The sequence below is a fragment of the Monodelphis domestica genome, chromosome 5 (assembly GCF_027887165.1).
Source record: "Monodelphis domestica isolate mMonDom1 chromosome 5, mMonDom1.pri, whole genome shotgun sequence".
Taxonomy (NCBI): Eukaryota; Metazoa; Chordata; class Mammalia; order Didelphimorphia; family Didelphidae; genus Monodelphis; species Monodelphis domestica.
The window spans coordinates 139,341,604-139,356,161 of record NC_077231.1 but is presented as its reverse complement, the minus strand read 5'-3'; the positions used below and the strand labels follow the sequence as shown (position 1 = coordinate 139,356,161).

General features: G+C 40.3%; 1 protein-coding gene and 1 long non-coding RNA gene across 5 annotated transcripts in view; one reads left to right on the top strand and one right to left on the bottom strand.

The window, feature by feature from the left end:
• PFKFB3 (6-phosphofructo-2-kinase/fructose-2,6-biphosphatase 3) overlaps positions 1-14,558 on the bottom strand; it is a 135,351-nt gene that overhangs the window by 2,984 nt on the left and 117,809 nt on the right. For 2 of the 4 annotated variants that reach the window (XM_056799428.1, XM_007503930.3), the window contains 8 exons: positions 13,728-13,935; positions 13,252-13,398; positions 12,899-13,003; positions 11,225-11,354; positions 10,649-10,711; positions 10,459-10,523; positions 7,769-7,930; positions 5,183-5,205 (listed from right to left, as the gene is read on the bottom strand). In XM_056799428.1, the coding sequence (XP_056655406.1) occupies positions 5,183-5,205; positions 7,769-7,930; positions 10,459-10,523; positions 10,649-10,711; positions 11,225-11,354; positions 12,899-13,003; positions 13,252-13,398; positions 13,728-13,935 (903 nt within the window). The remainder of the gene's footprint in view (positions 1-5,182; positions 5,206-7,768; positions 7,931-10,458; positions 10,524-10,648; positions 10,712-11,224; positions 11,355-12,898; positions 13,004-13,251; positions 13,399-13,727; positions 13,936-14,558) is intronic. The other 2 variants (XM_007503932.3, XM_007503929.3) reach the window with 1 other exon arrangement.
• LOC103099752 (uncharacterized) lies at positions 7,206-8,852 on the top strand. Its single transcript, XR_008912218.1, has 2 exons — positions 7,206-7,572; positions 8,531-8,852. It is a non-coding gene; the product is annotated as an uncharacterized LOC103099752 (long non-coding RNA).

The following is a 14,558-nucleotide window of genomic DNA, read 5'->3' as shown; positions in this document are numbered from 1 at the left end:
GTAGAAAAGATTCTCTGGAGGAAGTATGCTTGTCCTGGTTGCCTCAGGGGAAAATTTCTTCCCTGGTATCATTTAGTGGTTCGGTGGGTACTTTGTACATGGCTAAGTTCTCCTTCCCAAAGTTATGCTGACAGTTTAATTGGCTGAAAAGGATCACTGGAATGTTAAAATGGCCATAAAGAATCTGCTCATAAATAATAAGCTCAAATTAGAGAGCCAAAAGCTATGAATACCCAGAATGGAAAGCTTTCTGACCTGAGCGTGGGGAAATAGAGGAACTATCCAGAAAGTCAGGAACAATGCTGGGGAGATGGATATAGATGAAGTCGGCCAGGGGCACTTCAGCTAGTGACCAAAATCACTAGGGCTCACGTACCAATTTTGACAAAAGTGGTCTTGACAGGAAGTACCATTGCCACACACAAACCCCACAAACAAAAACCAAACACACTAGATTGGACGTTCTTAAGCCTTGTGTATATCATGGACCCTTTCCACATTCTGCTGAAACCTATGGACCCTCTATGCAAAAGTTTTTAAATATAGAAAATAAAATCCAAAGGCTTACTAAAAAATAAATTATATTAAAATCTATCAATATATATATTTTTTAAAAAAGATTCTCATCCCACTGTTTAGCATGAGTCATTTCAACCTAGTCAGTGGATTCTTTTCCATCCAAGGGTCTCAAAAATAAAACAACAAAGAAACCACAAGGCTACTCCCCCTAAGAGAGGTCTAGGAAGATGAAAGTGATTTTTTCAAGGTCCTATAGTTTAGGTTATTACCAAAGTATCACTATGGAGAGAGAGGAGGAGAAGAACAGTCCAGATATCTCTCGTACCAACCTACAGCTCAGCATCGCAAGATGCGACACTGTTGTAGGCTCCTCTCACAAACCAAGTCTCTAAAGAACAAACCTGGGCTGGTGGCAAGCACCACTCATACAAGACACTCAGCGGAGCACACCCAGCACTCATGATTCCATCACACAAAGAGAAAAAGGAAGGAAAGGGAATTAAGGTGGAGAAGATGCTTTGCAATAACACTCCAAACAATGCTGCCACATTCCCCAGGAAGAGTTGGTCCTAACACAGGCCGAGATGTGAGGGGACAAAAGGGGATGCCCTGAGCCATATTTCATTATTCAAATATTAGTAAGGGGAAAACTGAGAACTTGGACAGAGCATGTAAAATGGAGATTTGAACCCTAGACTTCAATCCCCAGATGTCCTTGAGTATTTCCCAGAATTCTCTATAATCTCACCTGAGTCTCTACCTGAGCAAGATCACAATTAGTATTTAACTCCTCTTCTATGCTTGCTCTTGCTCTACTCTGCCACTGCAAGATATAGTAAGTAAGCTGTAAATGGGCTAATCAGCCCTAGGCATGTGGTTTATTATTTTGTATCCTTGATGTCTAATAATCTTTAATAAACCTCATAAAATATAATATTTCTATTACTAGAGACTAAATTTAATTTTTACAGCAGCTTGTCTTCTCAATGTAGAGTAGGGCAAGGAAAGACAGAATAGGAAGAAAATTGTCTTTTCAACTATTTTCTTTTGTAATATATAGATGAAATTTTAAAATAACACCAGCAGAGATTATAAACAAGCCCCAGCGGGGAGACGCCTCACCTCTTTTGGAATGTGGATTTGGCCAAAGAATTGAAAGCAACGATTGGCATCATTTCATCAACTACCTTCCAGCCTTTGACTGCAGTATACTTGTTGGTAGGTTTGGGTCTAAAAGATCCCACGGACTGCTCTCTCTAGTTTCATGCACTAGAATGACTGGGAGCTCACATTGCACTACTCCTTTGCATCCATCCCGCTATTGATAGGAGAATGCATCTGTCAATGAAATGGGTCTGTTCTGGAGTAGGGGACCTTGTAGGTAGTACAAGACTAACCCTGAGAAACCAGAATATATTCCTATTCCAGGGCTGTCAATCCTATGGGATGACCTAGGATCAAAAGTTCCACAGACTAGAGGAACCAGAGAATGAGAGCATTCCTCTGAAGCAACTGTCCAAACTATAAATGCAGATGAACTTGAATGGGCCGTCCATCCAGCTACATATCCTAGTACAGGCTAAAGGCATTCTTCATCCATTTAGTTTCTTCTGTGTAAGTAGTTAGAGTGAACTCTTGAGTGAATATTTAGATATGATCAGCTTCAAGTAGGTACTTGGAATGTCCTCCATCTTCCTTTTCTGTGGTAAAAACATCCACAATCCATCTAGTAATCTACTATCTTCCTTTCAATTACCTTGAGACTCAATCCCATAATTGGTGGGGTTTTTATCCTTATTCTAACAAGTGAATAGATGGAGAAAAAGCAGACAATGCAGAAGCTCTAGACATATTTGGACTTCGAAACTGTATTGCTTCTTCTCTATATACTCTAAGGTGGAGCTACTATTGCAGAATTTGCTTTTTTAAGAATCCAAATGTGATGACACTATCATTAGTGGAGATTATAGTCAGTCCTAGATATTTAACTGATCTTTTCCATTTTTCCTGTTTGATGTCCTCTGTCTAGTTTCATCCTTAAAGATTCTTAAATGCTTCCTACCAAGTTTGATGCCAATTTTGATCTTTACTCCAATAAGTAAATGGTTGGGGGCAGGGGGAGATAGACAATGCAGAAGTCCTAATTAAAACTGAGACCAAACATAAAACTTTGTTAAAATATTCCCTATTTACTCCTGGAGGTTGTAACTGTATAAAGTCAAGTGAAAGGGAAATATTGTGATCAAAACAGATCCACTAAGACAAGATCACAGAAAAACTGTAGTGACCCTTTTCCTTTAAGAAGGAGGGGCTGATGAAAAAAAATACAAAGGAAGGGGGCCTTGCAGTCCCAGATCTCAAACTATATTACAAAGCAGCAGTCATCAAAATAATTTGGTACTGGCTAAGAGACAAAAAGGAGGATCAGTGGAACAGACTTGGGGCAAGTAACCTCAGCAAGACAGTATATGATAAACCCAAAGATCCCAGCTTTTGGGACAAAAATCCACTATTCGATAAAAACTGCTGGGAAAATTGGAAGGCAGTGTTGGAGAGATTAGGTTTGGATCAATGCCTCACACCCTACTCCAAGATAAATTCAAAATGGGTGAGTGACTTGAACATAAAGAAGGAAACTATAAGAAAATTAGGCAAACACAGAATAGTATACATGTCAGACCTTTGGGAAGGGAAAGACTTTAAAACCAAGCAAGACTTAGAAAGAGTCACAAAATGTAAAATAAATAATTTTGACTCCATCAAATTAAAAAGCTTTTGTACAAACAAAACCAATGTAACTAAAATCAGAAGGGAAGCAACAAATTGGGGAAAAAATCTTCATAGAAACCTCTGACAAAGGTTTAATTACTCAAATTTACAAAGAGCTAAATCAATTGTACAAAAAATCAAGCCATTCTCCAATTGATAAATGGGCAAGGGACATGAATAGGCAGTTTTCAGATAAAGAAATCAAAACTATTAATAAGCACATGAAAAAGTGCTCTACATCTCTTATAATCAGAGAGATGCAAATCAAAACAACTCTGAGGTATCACTTCACACCTAGCAGATTGGCTAACATGATAGCAAAGGAAAGTAATGAATGCTGGAGGGGATGTGGTAAAGTAGGGACATTAATTCATTGCTGGTGGAGTTGTGAATTGATCCAACCATTCTGGAGGGCAATTTGGAACTATGCCCAAAGGGCGATAGAAGACTGTCTGCCCTTTGATTCAGCCATAGCACTGCTGGGTTTGTACCCCAAAGAGATAATAAGGAAAAAGGCTTGTACAAGAATATTCATAGCTGCACTCTTTGTGGTGGCCAAAAATTGGAAAATGAGGGGATGCCCTTCAATTTGGGGAATGGCTGAACAAATTGTGGTATATGTTGGTGATGGAATACTATTGTGCTCAAAGGAATAATAAAGTGGAGGAATTCCATGGAGACTGGAACAACCTCCAGGAAGTGATGCAGAGCGAAAGGAGCAGAGCCAAGAAAACATTGTACACAGAGACTGATATACTGTAGTACAATCGAACATAATGGACTTCTCCATTAGTGTCAATGCAGTGTCCCTGAACAATCTGCAGGGATCTAGGAGAAAAAACACTATCCACAAGCAGAGGACAAATAGTGGTAGTAAAAACATTGAGGAAAAGCAACTGCTTGACTATAGGGGTTGAGGGGATATGACTGAGGAGAGACTAAATAAACACCCTAATGCAAATACCAACAACATGGAAATGGGTTCGAATCAAGAACACATGTGAAACCCAGTGGAATCATGTGTCGGCTATTGGGGGGGGGGAGAAAATGATCTTTGGCTCCAATTTATAATGTTTTGAAATGACCAAATAAAATATTGTTAAAAAAAAAAAAGGAGGGACCGAACACTTCCATTTTAAAAGAAATGATCCACTGTTCTATTTTTATCAGACAGAAATCTCCAACTCTCTAATTTTACATATTGAAAAAAGTGACCTGACTCATTAAATAAGGAAATGGGCAGGGAAGAGTGATTAGACCGATAATAATATTGACTGAAGCATAGGTTGCTATTGAAAAACGGAATTTCCCAGGGCCTGCTATTGGAAGGTCCCTAACAGATAGCCAAGAAAGAGGAAGTTAACAGAAAAGGTTAAAAGGCCATGAAAGCTAGGAATTCCCTATCTTCTAAGAGACATAGGCCCTTTCTAAAGATCACACAATATACCTGATGAAACACCATCAATGGGAAACCTAAAGCCAATTGATTTACATTGACTATTAAGGCTTAATGGTTTCTGGTAGGAGACATTATTGAAATTAGTCCCCAACGCCTGACCCTGAAAAAAAACTTGGTGGTGTTCAGTGTTATCACCAATCGCAAATAGAAACCCAAGAGAACAAGTGGGAAAGAGGATGCTCAGGGGTAGGGATAGCAAAGCAATACAAAACAGAGGCAGCTTTGTGCTAAAGAAAATCATCACTTGAGTCATAAAATGCACCAACTTTTTCAAGTCTTTCTTTTCTTCTCTCCGCAAATCCCCCCACCCACAACGCTGGAGACCTCACAAGGCACACACTCCAGACTCCCTAAAACCAAAAAGGAAGGGAAATGGGGAAGGGCGGGAGGGAAGGGGAGGAAGGGGCTAAAAACAGCTCAGAGAAAAATACTTACAAACAGGCTTTCCCTAGTAAAGGCTGCAGAGAGAAGAAAAGTAGAGAGAGGAGTCAGTAGGAAAAGAGGAGACAAAAACAGCATTTGAAATCACAAATTAGCCTATCAAGGCAAACCCTGTTGCTATAAGGATAGCTATGGCTTCAAGTCTACCCTGATGGTTTTTAGCAATTACAAATGCCTTCACAACTAGACAACATCCTCTATCTTTTTAAGCCCATCTCTTCTGTCTTAAAATCAATTCGGTATATTGGTTCCATGGTAGAAGGGAGTAAGGCCTAGGCAATGGGGGTTGAGTGACTTGTATAAGAGTCACACAGCTAGAAGTATATGAGGCCACTTTTGAACCCAGGACCTCCTGTCTCTAGGTCTGGCTCTTAATTCGCTGAGCCAACCAACTGCCCCCACAATGTCCTTTTAAAAACCATATGATGTGTTCTGGGGCAGGTGAGTGCAGAGGACTAGAAGGGGAGCTGGCAAGCAAAAACCCTCCCAAATAATACTTAACCACCTCCCAAAAAAAATGTTCAACAGAAACTGTGATAAATACAGGGCAATAAAAACAAAACGACAACAAAAAACTCATAGTGGCCGGGCATGGTTGCTGGTAGGCTGCTTGAGTTTAGGAGAGAGAAAGCTGATTGAGGAGTGTGCACTGTGAGCAGAGGGGGGCCACCAGGCTGCCTAAGGGAGGGATAAAACAGCAGCCCGGGGCAATGGGGTAGCTTTGATGATACTGATTGGGACTGGGAGGGAGCAAGGCAGGGACACCCAGGTTCCACCATGTTCCCCTAAAATGCCACAGTACCAAATCGAAAGGGATTTGGAGGGAAAATGGAAGAAGGTAACCATTGCACATTTGTGCCATCACACCCCTGACACTACCTGCAATTTCCTACTCTCCAAGTTCTAGACATCCTCAGATATGACAGGCTTAAAAAAACAGTTTTCTAAGAAGTAGATTTAACAGGAGCAAAATCAGGGAGGTTGATGAGGGCTAAGGAGTGATCATCTGTAGCTAACAAAGCAATATAAAACTTGCAAACATAAACATCGTTCTCCATCACGGATTTAGAAAATCTCTAGCACTCTGTCTTTCAAAGGCTGGCTCACCTCTCATGAGGGTCATGGGTCAGGGAGAGGTTTAGAAGGGCAAGTAAGGATGAGGCTAAGGGAATGGCAAGATCGATGCTACTACATAATGCTAGCTTGTCTGAATAACCCGGGTCAAACTGCTTCCCATCTCTGGGACGGGGAGGGAAGGGAGACAATTTGGATCTGATAACTTCATAAAACTTATCTATTAATAAATTATCACATGTAAGTAGTGTAAAAATCAAATTTGGTCTCTAGTAATAAAAGTATTACATTTTATGAGGTTTATTAACGATTATTAGAAATCAAGGATACAAAACAATAAGCCACGTGCCTAGGGCACAATTAGCCCATTCACAGCCTACTTACAACATGTTGCAATTTCTGGGTAGAGGAAGAGAGCTCTTGAGAGGCAGAGAGCCCTTTAAATAATAAATTGTGATCTCATCCAGGTGCAAACTCCGGTGAGATTATAGGGAATTCTGGGAAGTACCAAGGACTTCTGGGGATTGAAGTCTGGGGTTCAAATCTCCATTTTTACATTAGTAAAACAAAATATAATGCTAACTGTCTGGATAACCCAGGTCAAACTGCTTCCCATCTCTGGGACGGGGAGGGAAGGGAGACAATTTGGATCTGATAACTTCATAAAACTTATCTATTAATAAATTATCACGTGTAATTAGTAAAATAAAATATCTTAATAAAAAAAAGATTGATCATATACCTACATTTGATCACTGAAGGGATTTATAAAGGGTTTTTTAATGGCTTTTAAAAACTTTTCCACATCCTGCATTCAACATATAGCCCTGACCTCCACCCTACCTAACCCCAATAGCCAACCATTAGACATAAGTGATCATTTTCCAAGTTAGCTTGGTGAGTCATAGTCGCTTCTGATACTCTGGGAATGGGGGCTTCTTCTACCATAATACAGTCAACCACTCATTATTACCTCACAAAAGTGGTCTTGTTCATGATTCCAAACATTTTCCTCCAACAGGGAGATGGGCATGGGGCAGAGAAAGATCACCACTAAATCAGATTGAGCCAGTGGAGGACCAGATACCTTTCTTCCTGATGGGATCTAGTCAGACAAAGCCCTCCGGCGAGGGAGTCCCCGTTTGAGCTAAGAGTCCACTCCAGAAGGGGCCACCAGCTGAGCCTGACCTCTCCATGAGCGAAGAGGACAGAAGCCACTAATTTGATTTCTTTGGCTCTGCCTGATTCTGCCAAGGGAGGAACCTGCCTGGAAGGCAGGTGTCTGTCTATGCAGTCCCATCAAGCATCAAGTGAGTAGATGCCACCGTGCTATTGCTTCGTCCAGAGGACCACAGAGAGAGGACTTTGTGTTCTCCCCTTAAAAAGTGGGGTTACAGGACGGCACATTAGAAAGAAAGAAGATCACTGAACCTTAATTGGATTATGATCTTCTCTCTGCAGTAGGTTTAGAAGTGACAGCAAGAAAAAAAAAAGAGTCAAACTAACTTGCGTGGGCACCTCCCGGGGCAGGCAGCTGGGCAGGGCAGCAGAAGTGGAAGCCATATGCTCCTCAAAGCTGTTGATGCGAGGCTTTTTGGTGGGTTCAGGACTGGCTAGTGGGGTAACACTATTGCGTCTCATGAGCGGGTTAGGTCCCTTCTTTGCTTCCTAATTGAGACAAAGACAAAATAAGAGAAGTTGACAGTTATAGAGGAGGACTGAAAGGAGAAAGGGATGGAAGATAAAACAAAAGAAAAAAGTTTTTGTTCTGTTTCTGGACTTTGATCAATAATAAGAATCATAACAGCAGCTAATGTTTATTTATATTTATAAATGTATAAATATTTATATTTATTATCTCATTTGATCCTTTCCACAACTCTGGGATGTAGGTGCTGTTATTATCACCATGTTATAGCTGAAGAAAATGAGGTAAACAGAAATTAAGTGACTTGCCCAATTATACTGCTAGGAAATATCTGAGGCTGGATTTGAACTTGGGTCTTCTTGAATCCAGACCCAGTGTTGTAGACACTGTACCACCTGGCTGCTGTTTACACAGCAAGTGGTCATTGGGAAATGACTATGGTGGGGAAAATGTCTGTTCAATCAACAACCCCCAAGTGGGCTTCTCCCCTACCCTCCCATGCATCTGTTCCCCAGATTATCCCAGAAGAGACGCATAAACATGAATTTTGCAGAAAAGTAAGGACAAGGGCATCAGATGAAAGAAGGAAATATCAGTAACAATTCTCCCTTTTGTTTTAGAACAGAGGCAAGCTGTTCCAAGCCTCCTAATTCCCTCAGGCTCCCAGAAACTAAGGGAAAGAGATAGAAGTGGGAAAATAAAACCAGATATACAGAAGACAAGAAGCTAGAGTGTTCACTGGTAAAAGATGATAAAATACAGTAGCAAGTGGGAAAAAACAACTGTCTCCGTCAGCCTCCCAGCAACCAACAAGGGTCCTGGACAAAAAAAAAATCAAGGAACTCTTTCTCAACAGAACATATTTATTTTTCAGTGAGACTATTTACAGTCTTTGAAGACTTGGGGTAGGAAGTAAACAGGTTCAATAAAGAACTGACTATGGTACTGATCATTTTTTGTCAACAGGGAGGCAGAAATCAGTCAACCAGTACCAACAGGGTAATAAATTGTCTGTTAATTTTCTAATTGGATGAAAAAGTCCCTGAAAGGATAGAATTTCTGTCTATGAGATCTATTTTTAAAAAAACAGACCCTACTCTCTTTGGGATGGTTTGGATTCTGGCTGGGAGTCAGGAACTGTCTTCGGGCCTTAGTCTTTAGCCCCAGAAATAGAAACTTGCCCTTCAACAACCTGTGTATACCTAGAAAAAAAGCCACAGTAGGGATGTGGTAAAATGTCTAATGAATATATGGCTCTTGGAGACTTACTAGTGAAGATAGGGGTTTTTTTTTTCTGCTCAAATCATTGGCTCAGGCCAAGAATTTCAAATGGCTTTTCCAATCTTGGAAGCATCTATTTAATTTTATCTAGCCTTGAGGCTGGTTAAATTCCCTACTGGAGACCAAAAGAAGTGTTTTGAGCAAACTCCTCAAGTCAAAGTCCTAAGACCAAGCTCCTTAGGTCTGTTAGAAGAAATGGTGCCAACTGGTTGCTTTGATGGGAAAGGGGACTCTGAATCAAAGCTCTGGCAAAGGGATATTAAATATTAATAACTAGAGTCTAGCTCAATAATTTTATTGATCTAGAAAACTCCCAGGTAAGGGGATGATTTCTAGAGTAGGTCATCTTCTTCTATACATCTTATTGAGTTAGAAGATGAAGATTAAGGTGATTTGCCCTAGATCCCACAGCCAGTATATGCCAAGAGGTATACTGTGAACCAGGTCATCTTGGCTTTGTGGTCAGCTCTCTCTACTCTCTACTACATTATTGCTTCCAGAAAGATAAACCTATATAAAAATGGGTTTAGACTTACTTCCAGTTCAGTCTCAAATCTGATTTCTCCTGTCAGAGATTCAACCTAAATGGTTTCAAATCTCAAGAGGAGAAATCAGTCAGATGCAGAGCACATTAACATAATGACCATTGATTTTTGGAAAAGCTTCTCTCCATTTTTTCCATTTCTCTCTTAATCCCCTCCTGTTTTTTCTATTCTGGTCATTCTACACCTAAGCCCAAATTGTGATTGCCAATGTTGATTCAATCAATGAATGCTAAAATATGGTATTGAAATTCTAGATCTATCTGAAGGAAAAGAAGAAAATAATGGGAACTGTTATTAAAAAAGAAGAAAAAGAAAAGAACATTTATCCTCACTTTCCATTGAATTCTCAGGTCAGATGGTGTCAACAAGGAGGTGAATATAAAATGTGAAAAGATGTGAGAATGAGCCATAGATAGGGGGCGAGGGGAAAGCAGGGAAGATGATAGATCTAATATACATACACAAAAAGGAAGAGAAGGCAAAAACTCACCTGAGTCTATTTGAAACAAAAAGTTATCACAAGAGCCAACAATTACATGTTAAGATTTAATACACAAGCCAACAGTGAGGACTTTATTTTGAAATATTTCATATTAACTAGTCCCTTTTCACTCCATAAAAGTCCTCCACAGCTGCCCCTAGAAGAATCCTTTGCTTCCTAAACCAGAAGATCAAGAAGTATGGCTTGAGCTGGAGCCAGAGGTAGGAGGTAACCTACTCACCTCTGACCTTTCCCGGTGTGTGTTTATTGCTTCTACATTCAAAAAAATAGATTCCACACGGCAACCTAAGAGACAGGGAAAGAAAATATTTAAAAGAATGAAGGTCCTGCTAATTAGAAAATGGGCTCCCACATCCCAGGATGCAAAGGTGCAGGGGACAAGCTCCTTTGACCAGTGGAAAGCCACTTACCATAGGCCACAGGTGTCAGTTTCAATACTGTGTGGAGGGGACATTTCAAATATGGCATTTCATCTAGGGAAAGAAAGGGAAAGAGACATGACTCCATCATGGCACCATGCACCACTGCTCCAAACAAGAGATCTCCAGGAACTAACTATCCTTTAGCAGAGAAGGGCCTAAGAGTCATGGAAACCCTTCACAATGAAGAGACTGTGTTGAAGATTCAGTTCAAGCTCCAACGACACCTCTCCAGGTGGCTTAATGCTATCACTAAACTGTTGGGGTCTATGCTCTCTTGTCAATTTGTGAAGTTTTCACAGAAAGCAACTTTTCTAAGCTGAAAGTAAGAAAAAATGTATAGACTCCATAAAAGTTTATAAGCAACATTGAGCTTCTTAAGGAGAAGAACTGAGGGGAGACGGTATCATGTGGGAAACGTTAGAACCATAAGGTTGGAGTTGGAACACTGAGATTCTGACTAACAGAATACAAACACTATTTCTTAAAATTAGCTGAATGCCAAAGCCAAAAGCAATACTTCCCACTCCACCACACACACAAGAAGGGAAAAAAAAAAGGAAATACCTGCACTCTTATCTAGAAAATAGGCCAAAAGGCAACGCATGACACCTTGATGGCATATCACCAGTACATTCTCTTGTCTCTCCAACTCCATGATCACTGGTTCCAAGCGCTGAACTAGGTCTTGATAAGACTGCAAGACAAGAGGGATATTTCCAGAAGCTTCATCCAAGGCAAGGACACTGAGATAAGTGCATCTATAAATGAAGGGGGACTAAATCATGCTCTTTGAGGAAAAATTATAAATGAGCATTTGCCAAGAGTTGATGCAGAAGGGAGTCTGAATCAGGCTGAAAATCTAGGATAAACCTCTGCCTCCCATAAATGAGAGTAAGGGGGAAAAGGGAGAAAGACACTAACCCCCTTCCAGATGAAAGTAAAAAATGGCTTCCTAGAAAAGGCAGGTTGCTTGGTATCATTAAGGATTTGGTGTGGCAATTTTCTTTTTTTTTTAAACCCTTACTTTCTGTCTTAGAATCAATACTGTGTATTGGTTCCAAGGCAGAAGAATGGCAAAGGCTAGGCAATGGGGGTTAATTTCTGAAGGAGGTATATACCAGTCACCATTTTCCTTTTGCCTCTTTGTTCCATATTGGAGAAGCCCATTTGTCACTTTCAGAAGAAAAAAGGACACATTAGGTTGTTATCCAAGCTGGCCCTTACACCATTGAATGGGGCTGGTGGAACCAGTCTCTGTGTTAAACAGAATATCCACATCCTGGATCAGTTAAGACAAAGATGATTTCATTTCTTGTCAGCAAGTAAGAAAATTTAAAAGAGAATTGGAGTTGGAGCTAGGAGTTCTCTCCATTAAAAATGAAGATGAAAATTTGCCAGCAATGAGGCCATAGGCTGTATTCTGGTTTCCCGGGAAGACCGCTATGAGGTGGGTGATTTCCTCCTAGACACCATACAGCACTTGCTTGGTTCCACTGTCAAGGGGAAAATATCCAGAGACTTCTTCCCAATGTGGATTACTCATCTCACATAGAACTTGCCTCCAAGGAACCTAGACCACTCCTCCCCACCTTCAGGGGAGGGAAAAGGATAGAACCTATAATTTCATTAGTGAAGGGACACCTAATGGAGCTCCCTTCTGAGATACAGAGTACTGGACAGGTTTGGAAATGCAGGCAATATAAAAATAAAAGATGCTAATAAATAAAATAAAATCAAAGTGGAAAAAAATTTTTTTTTCAAAAATTAAAATCTTGAGGCAAATTATAAAAGTTATGTTTTATAATGTGATTAAATCACTTTCAATCTTCTATCGGCTAGATTTTGTATATCAATTTTGCCCAAAAAATAGGAGAATCACCATCCACTGAAGTTTCCCATCTGCCCAGAGGAAACAAAATTAGGAATAAATATATCTCCTCTTGGACCCTCAGATGCCTGCCTGTCCAAGTTCCTATTAGCCTATCTAATGACTGGCGTATTAAATGCAAAGCACATACAGAGAGATATCCAAAACAAACTTTGCTCTGAGCCTGATCCAAGGCCCAGCAACCACTTCCAGTTTCACAGTGCCATGCATAGCATAAGCATTCAATAAATATTTAGTATATGAGGGAATGAATGCAGACTGAGAAAGAAGGTTTGCTACAAAAAATAAAATAAAATAAAAAAGGTGAACCAGCTGTTTTGAAGGCGAAAGCCACATCCCAACAAATATACCTCTCCAGTAGGGTAGCGGTAATAATATTTGTCCTGAGAACGAAGAGCATATTCCTCAGGGTAAGTTGCCTTGATGTCATCATAGGTCATCTCTTCACACACTCCCTGGGAAAAACAACCCAATGTCACACACGCATACACAACACAGAAAGGTTCCACTGCTAAAACTACCAAGGCCAAGTTTGTAGGCCAAAGATGGGAAGAGATTGTTAGAATATCTAAAAATTACTTGTATGGGCACAGGCAGTCCTCATTTGCCCTCTTTCTAACCTAGCTAAATTAATAAAACATCCTTTTCTCCACCCTTCAAACCCCAGGTCCTCTTATTCCAATGGCCAAAAAGATATACTTACAGCATCGAGTTCATTGAGTGCCTTCCACTGTTCATAAGGTAGGTTGAGGGCTTCTGCTGTTTGGATGGTACTTTTAAGTTGGCTGGTCCATATCTTAAGATCTTTCAAGTTCTGATCTTCAAGGAATCCCCTCAGGGCAATGGAGAACTGAAATTTTCAAGAGGCAACATGGAGAGTTTGGATGCTGGAGCACGGCACTATTTTCTCTCTTCTTGAGAAGCAGAGAATTCTCCTCTCATAGTCTATCACCCAGTGATGCCTCTCCCCATTATTATTACTAAAAAGACCAGAATCTCAATCAGGGCATATGCCCAACAAACACATTTTATGCCTCTTGGCCTCACAAATCCATTCCTTCCCTGACTCATACAGATGCAGCATAAGAAAATTCAGCATTTCACCAACTCCTATCAGACTATATGATTATCTCTCTTAATTAAAGAGGAACCATGCCCCACCTTGCTCTTTGCCCTTACCTTCTTCCCCCGGACAGAAAGGCCAGAGTCTCCGCCAATCCTTCCTTGGATGTTGTACTCACTCTCTCCATGTTGACAAATGTAGATGGACCGGGGCTGAACGTGGATGTTCATCAGGTAATAGACAATCCTGCTCTGGATGTGATCCTGGACTCGGTTTACCACGAATCTTTGGCCAACATCAAGCACCTTAATCAGCGACAGATGCCTGCATGGAAAGCCCAACCAACGGGAGAATGAATCAAAGTATATCCTTGGCAGGAAGATTATACACCAAAGTGCTTCAATCTCCTATAAAAAGCCCTTTCAATGTACGAATTTGTATGGTGGGGCTATACTTATTTGTTGTAAGGTACGTTTTTTTTCCCCCCCATGGTAGGGAAAGAGCTGAAAGCTAATGATAGCAATATTTTAAAAACAGAATTTAAAAAAATGAATCATTTTTAAAAGGTGGGGGGATTCAGAAGGGAACAACACAAAAATGCAATGTTAGAACTATCAAATTAGAATTTAAATGAAAAAGAGAACTATACAGTGAATGAATAATGCATGTGTTAAGCACACAGTATATACCAAAAGCAATAGGCAATCTTTGCTCTCAAGGAATTAATATTCTAACTGAAGAAGGTCAATTCGTAGATGTTTCAGCTACAAGTCAGATGGAAAGTTCCATAGTGCTTAGGGTACAATGGGAAAGTAGATGAAAATGCTTCTACTTTAATGACATTTCCACTTATAAAATCATGATCAGTTTCTGTTGCTGAGCCCTGACTGTGCTAAGGATTTCTGGTGACAATAATTTTCTTTTCTGGGTCTTCGGTAACTGTGGCT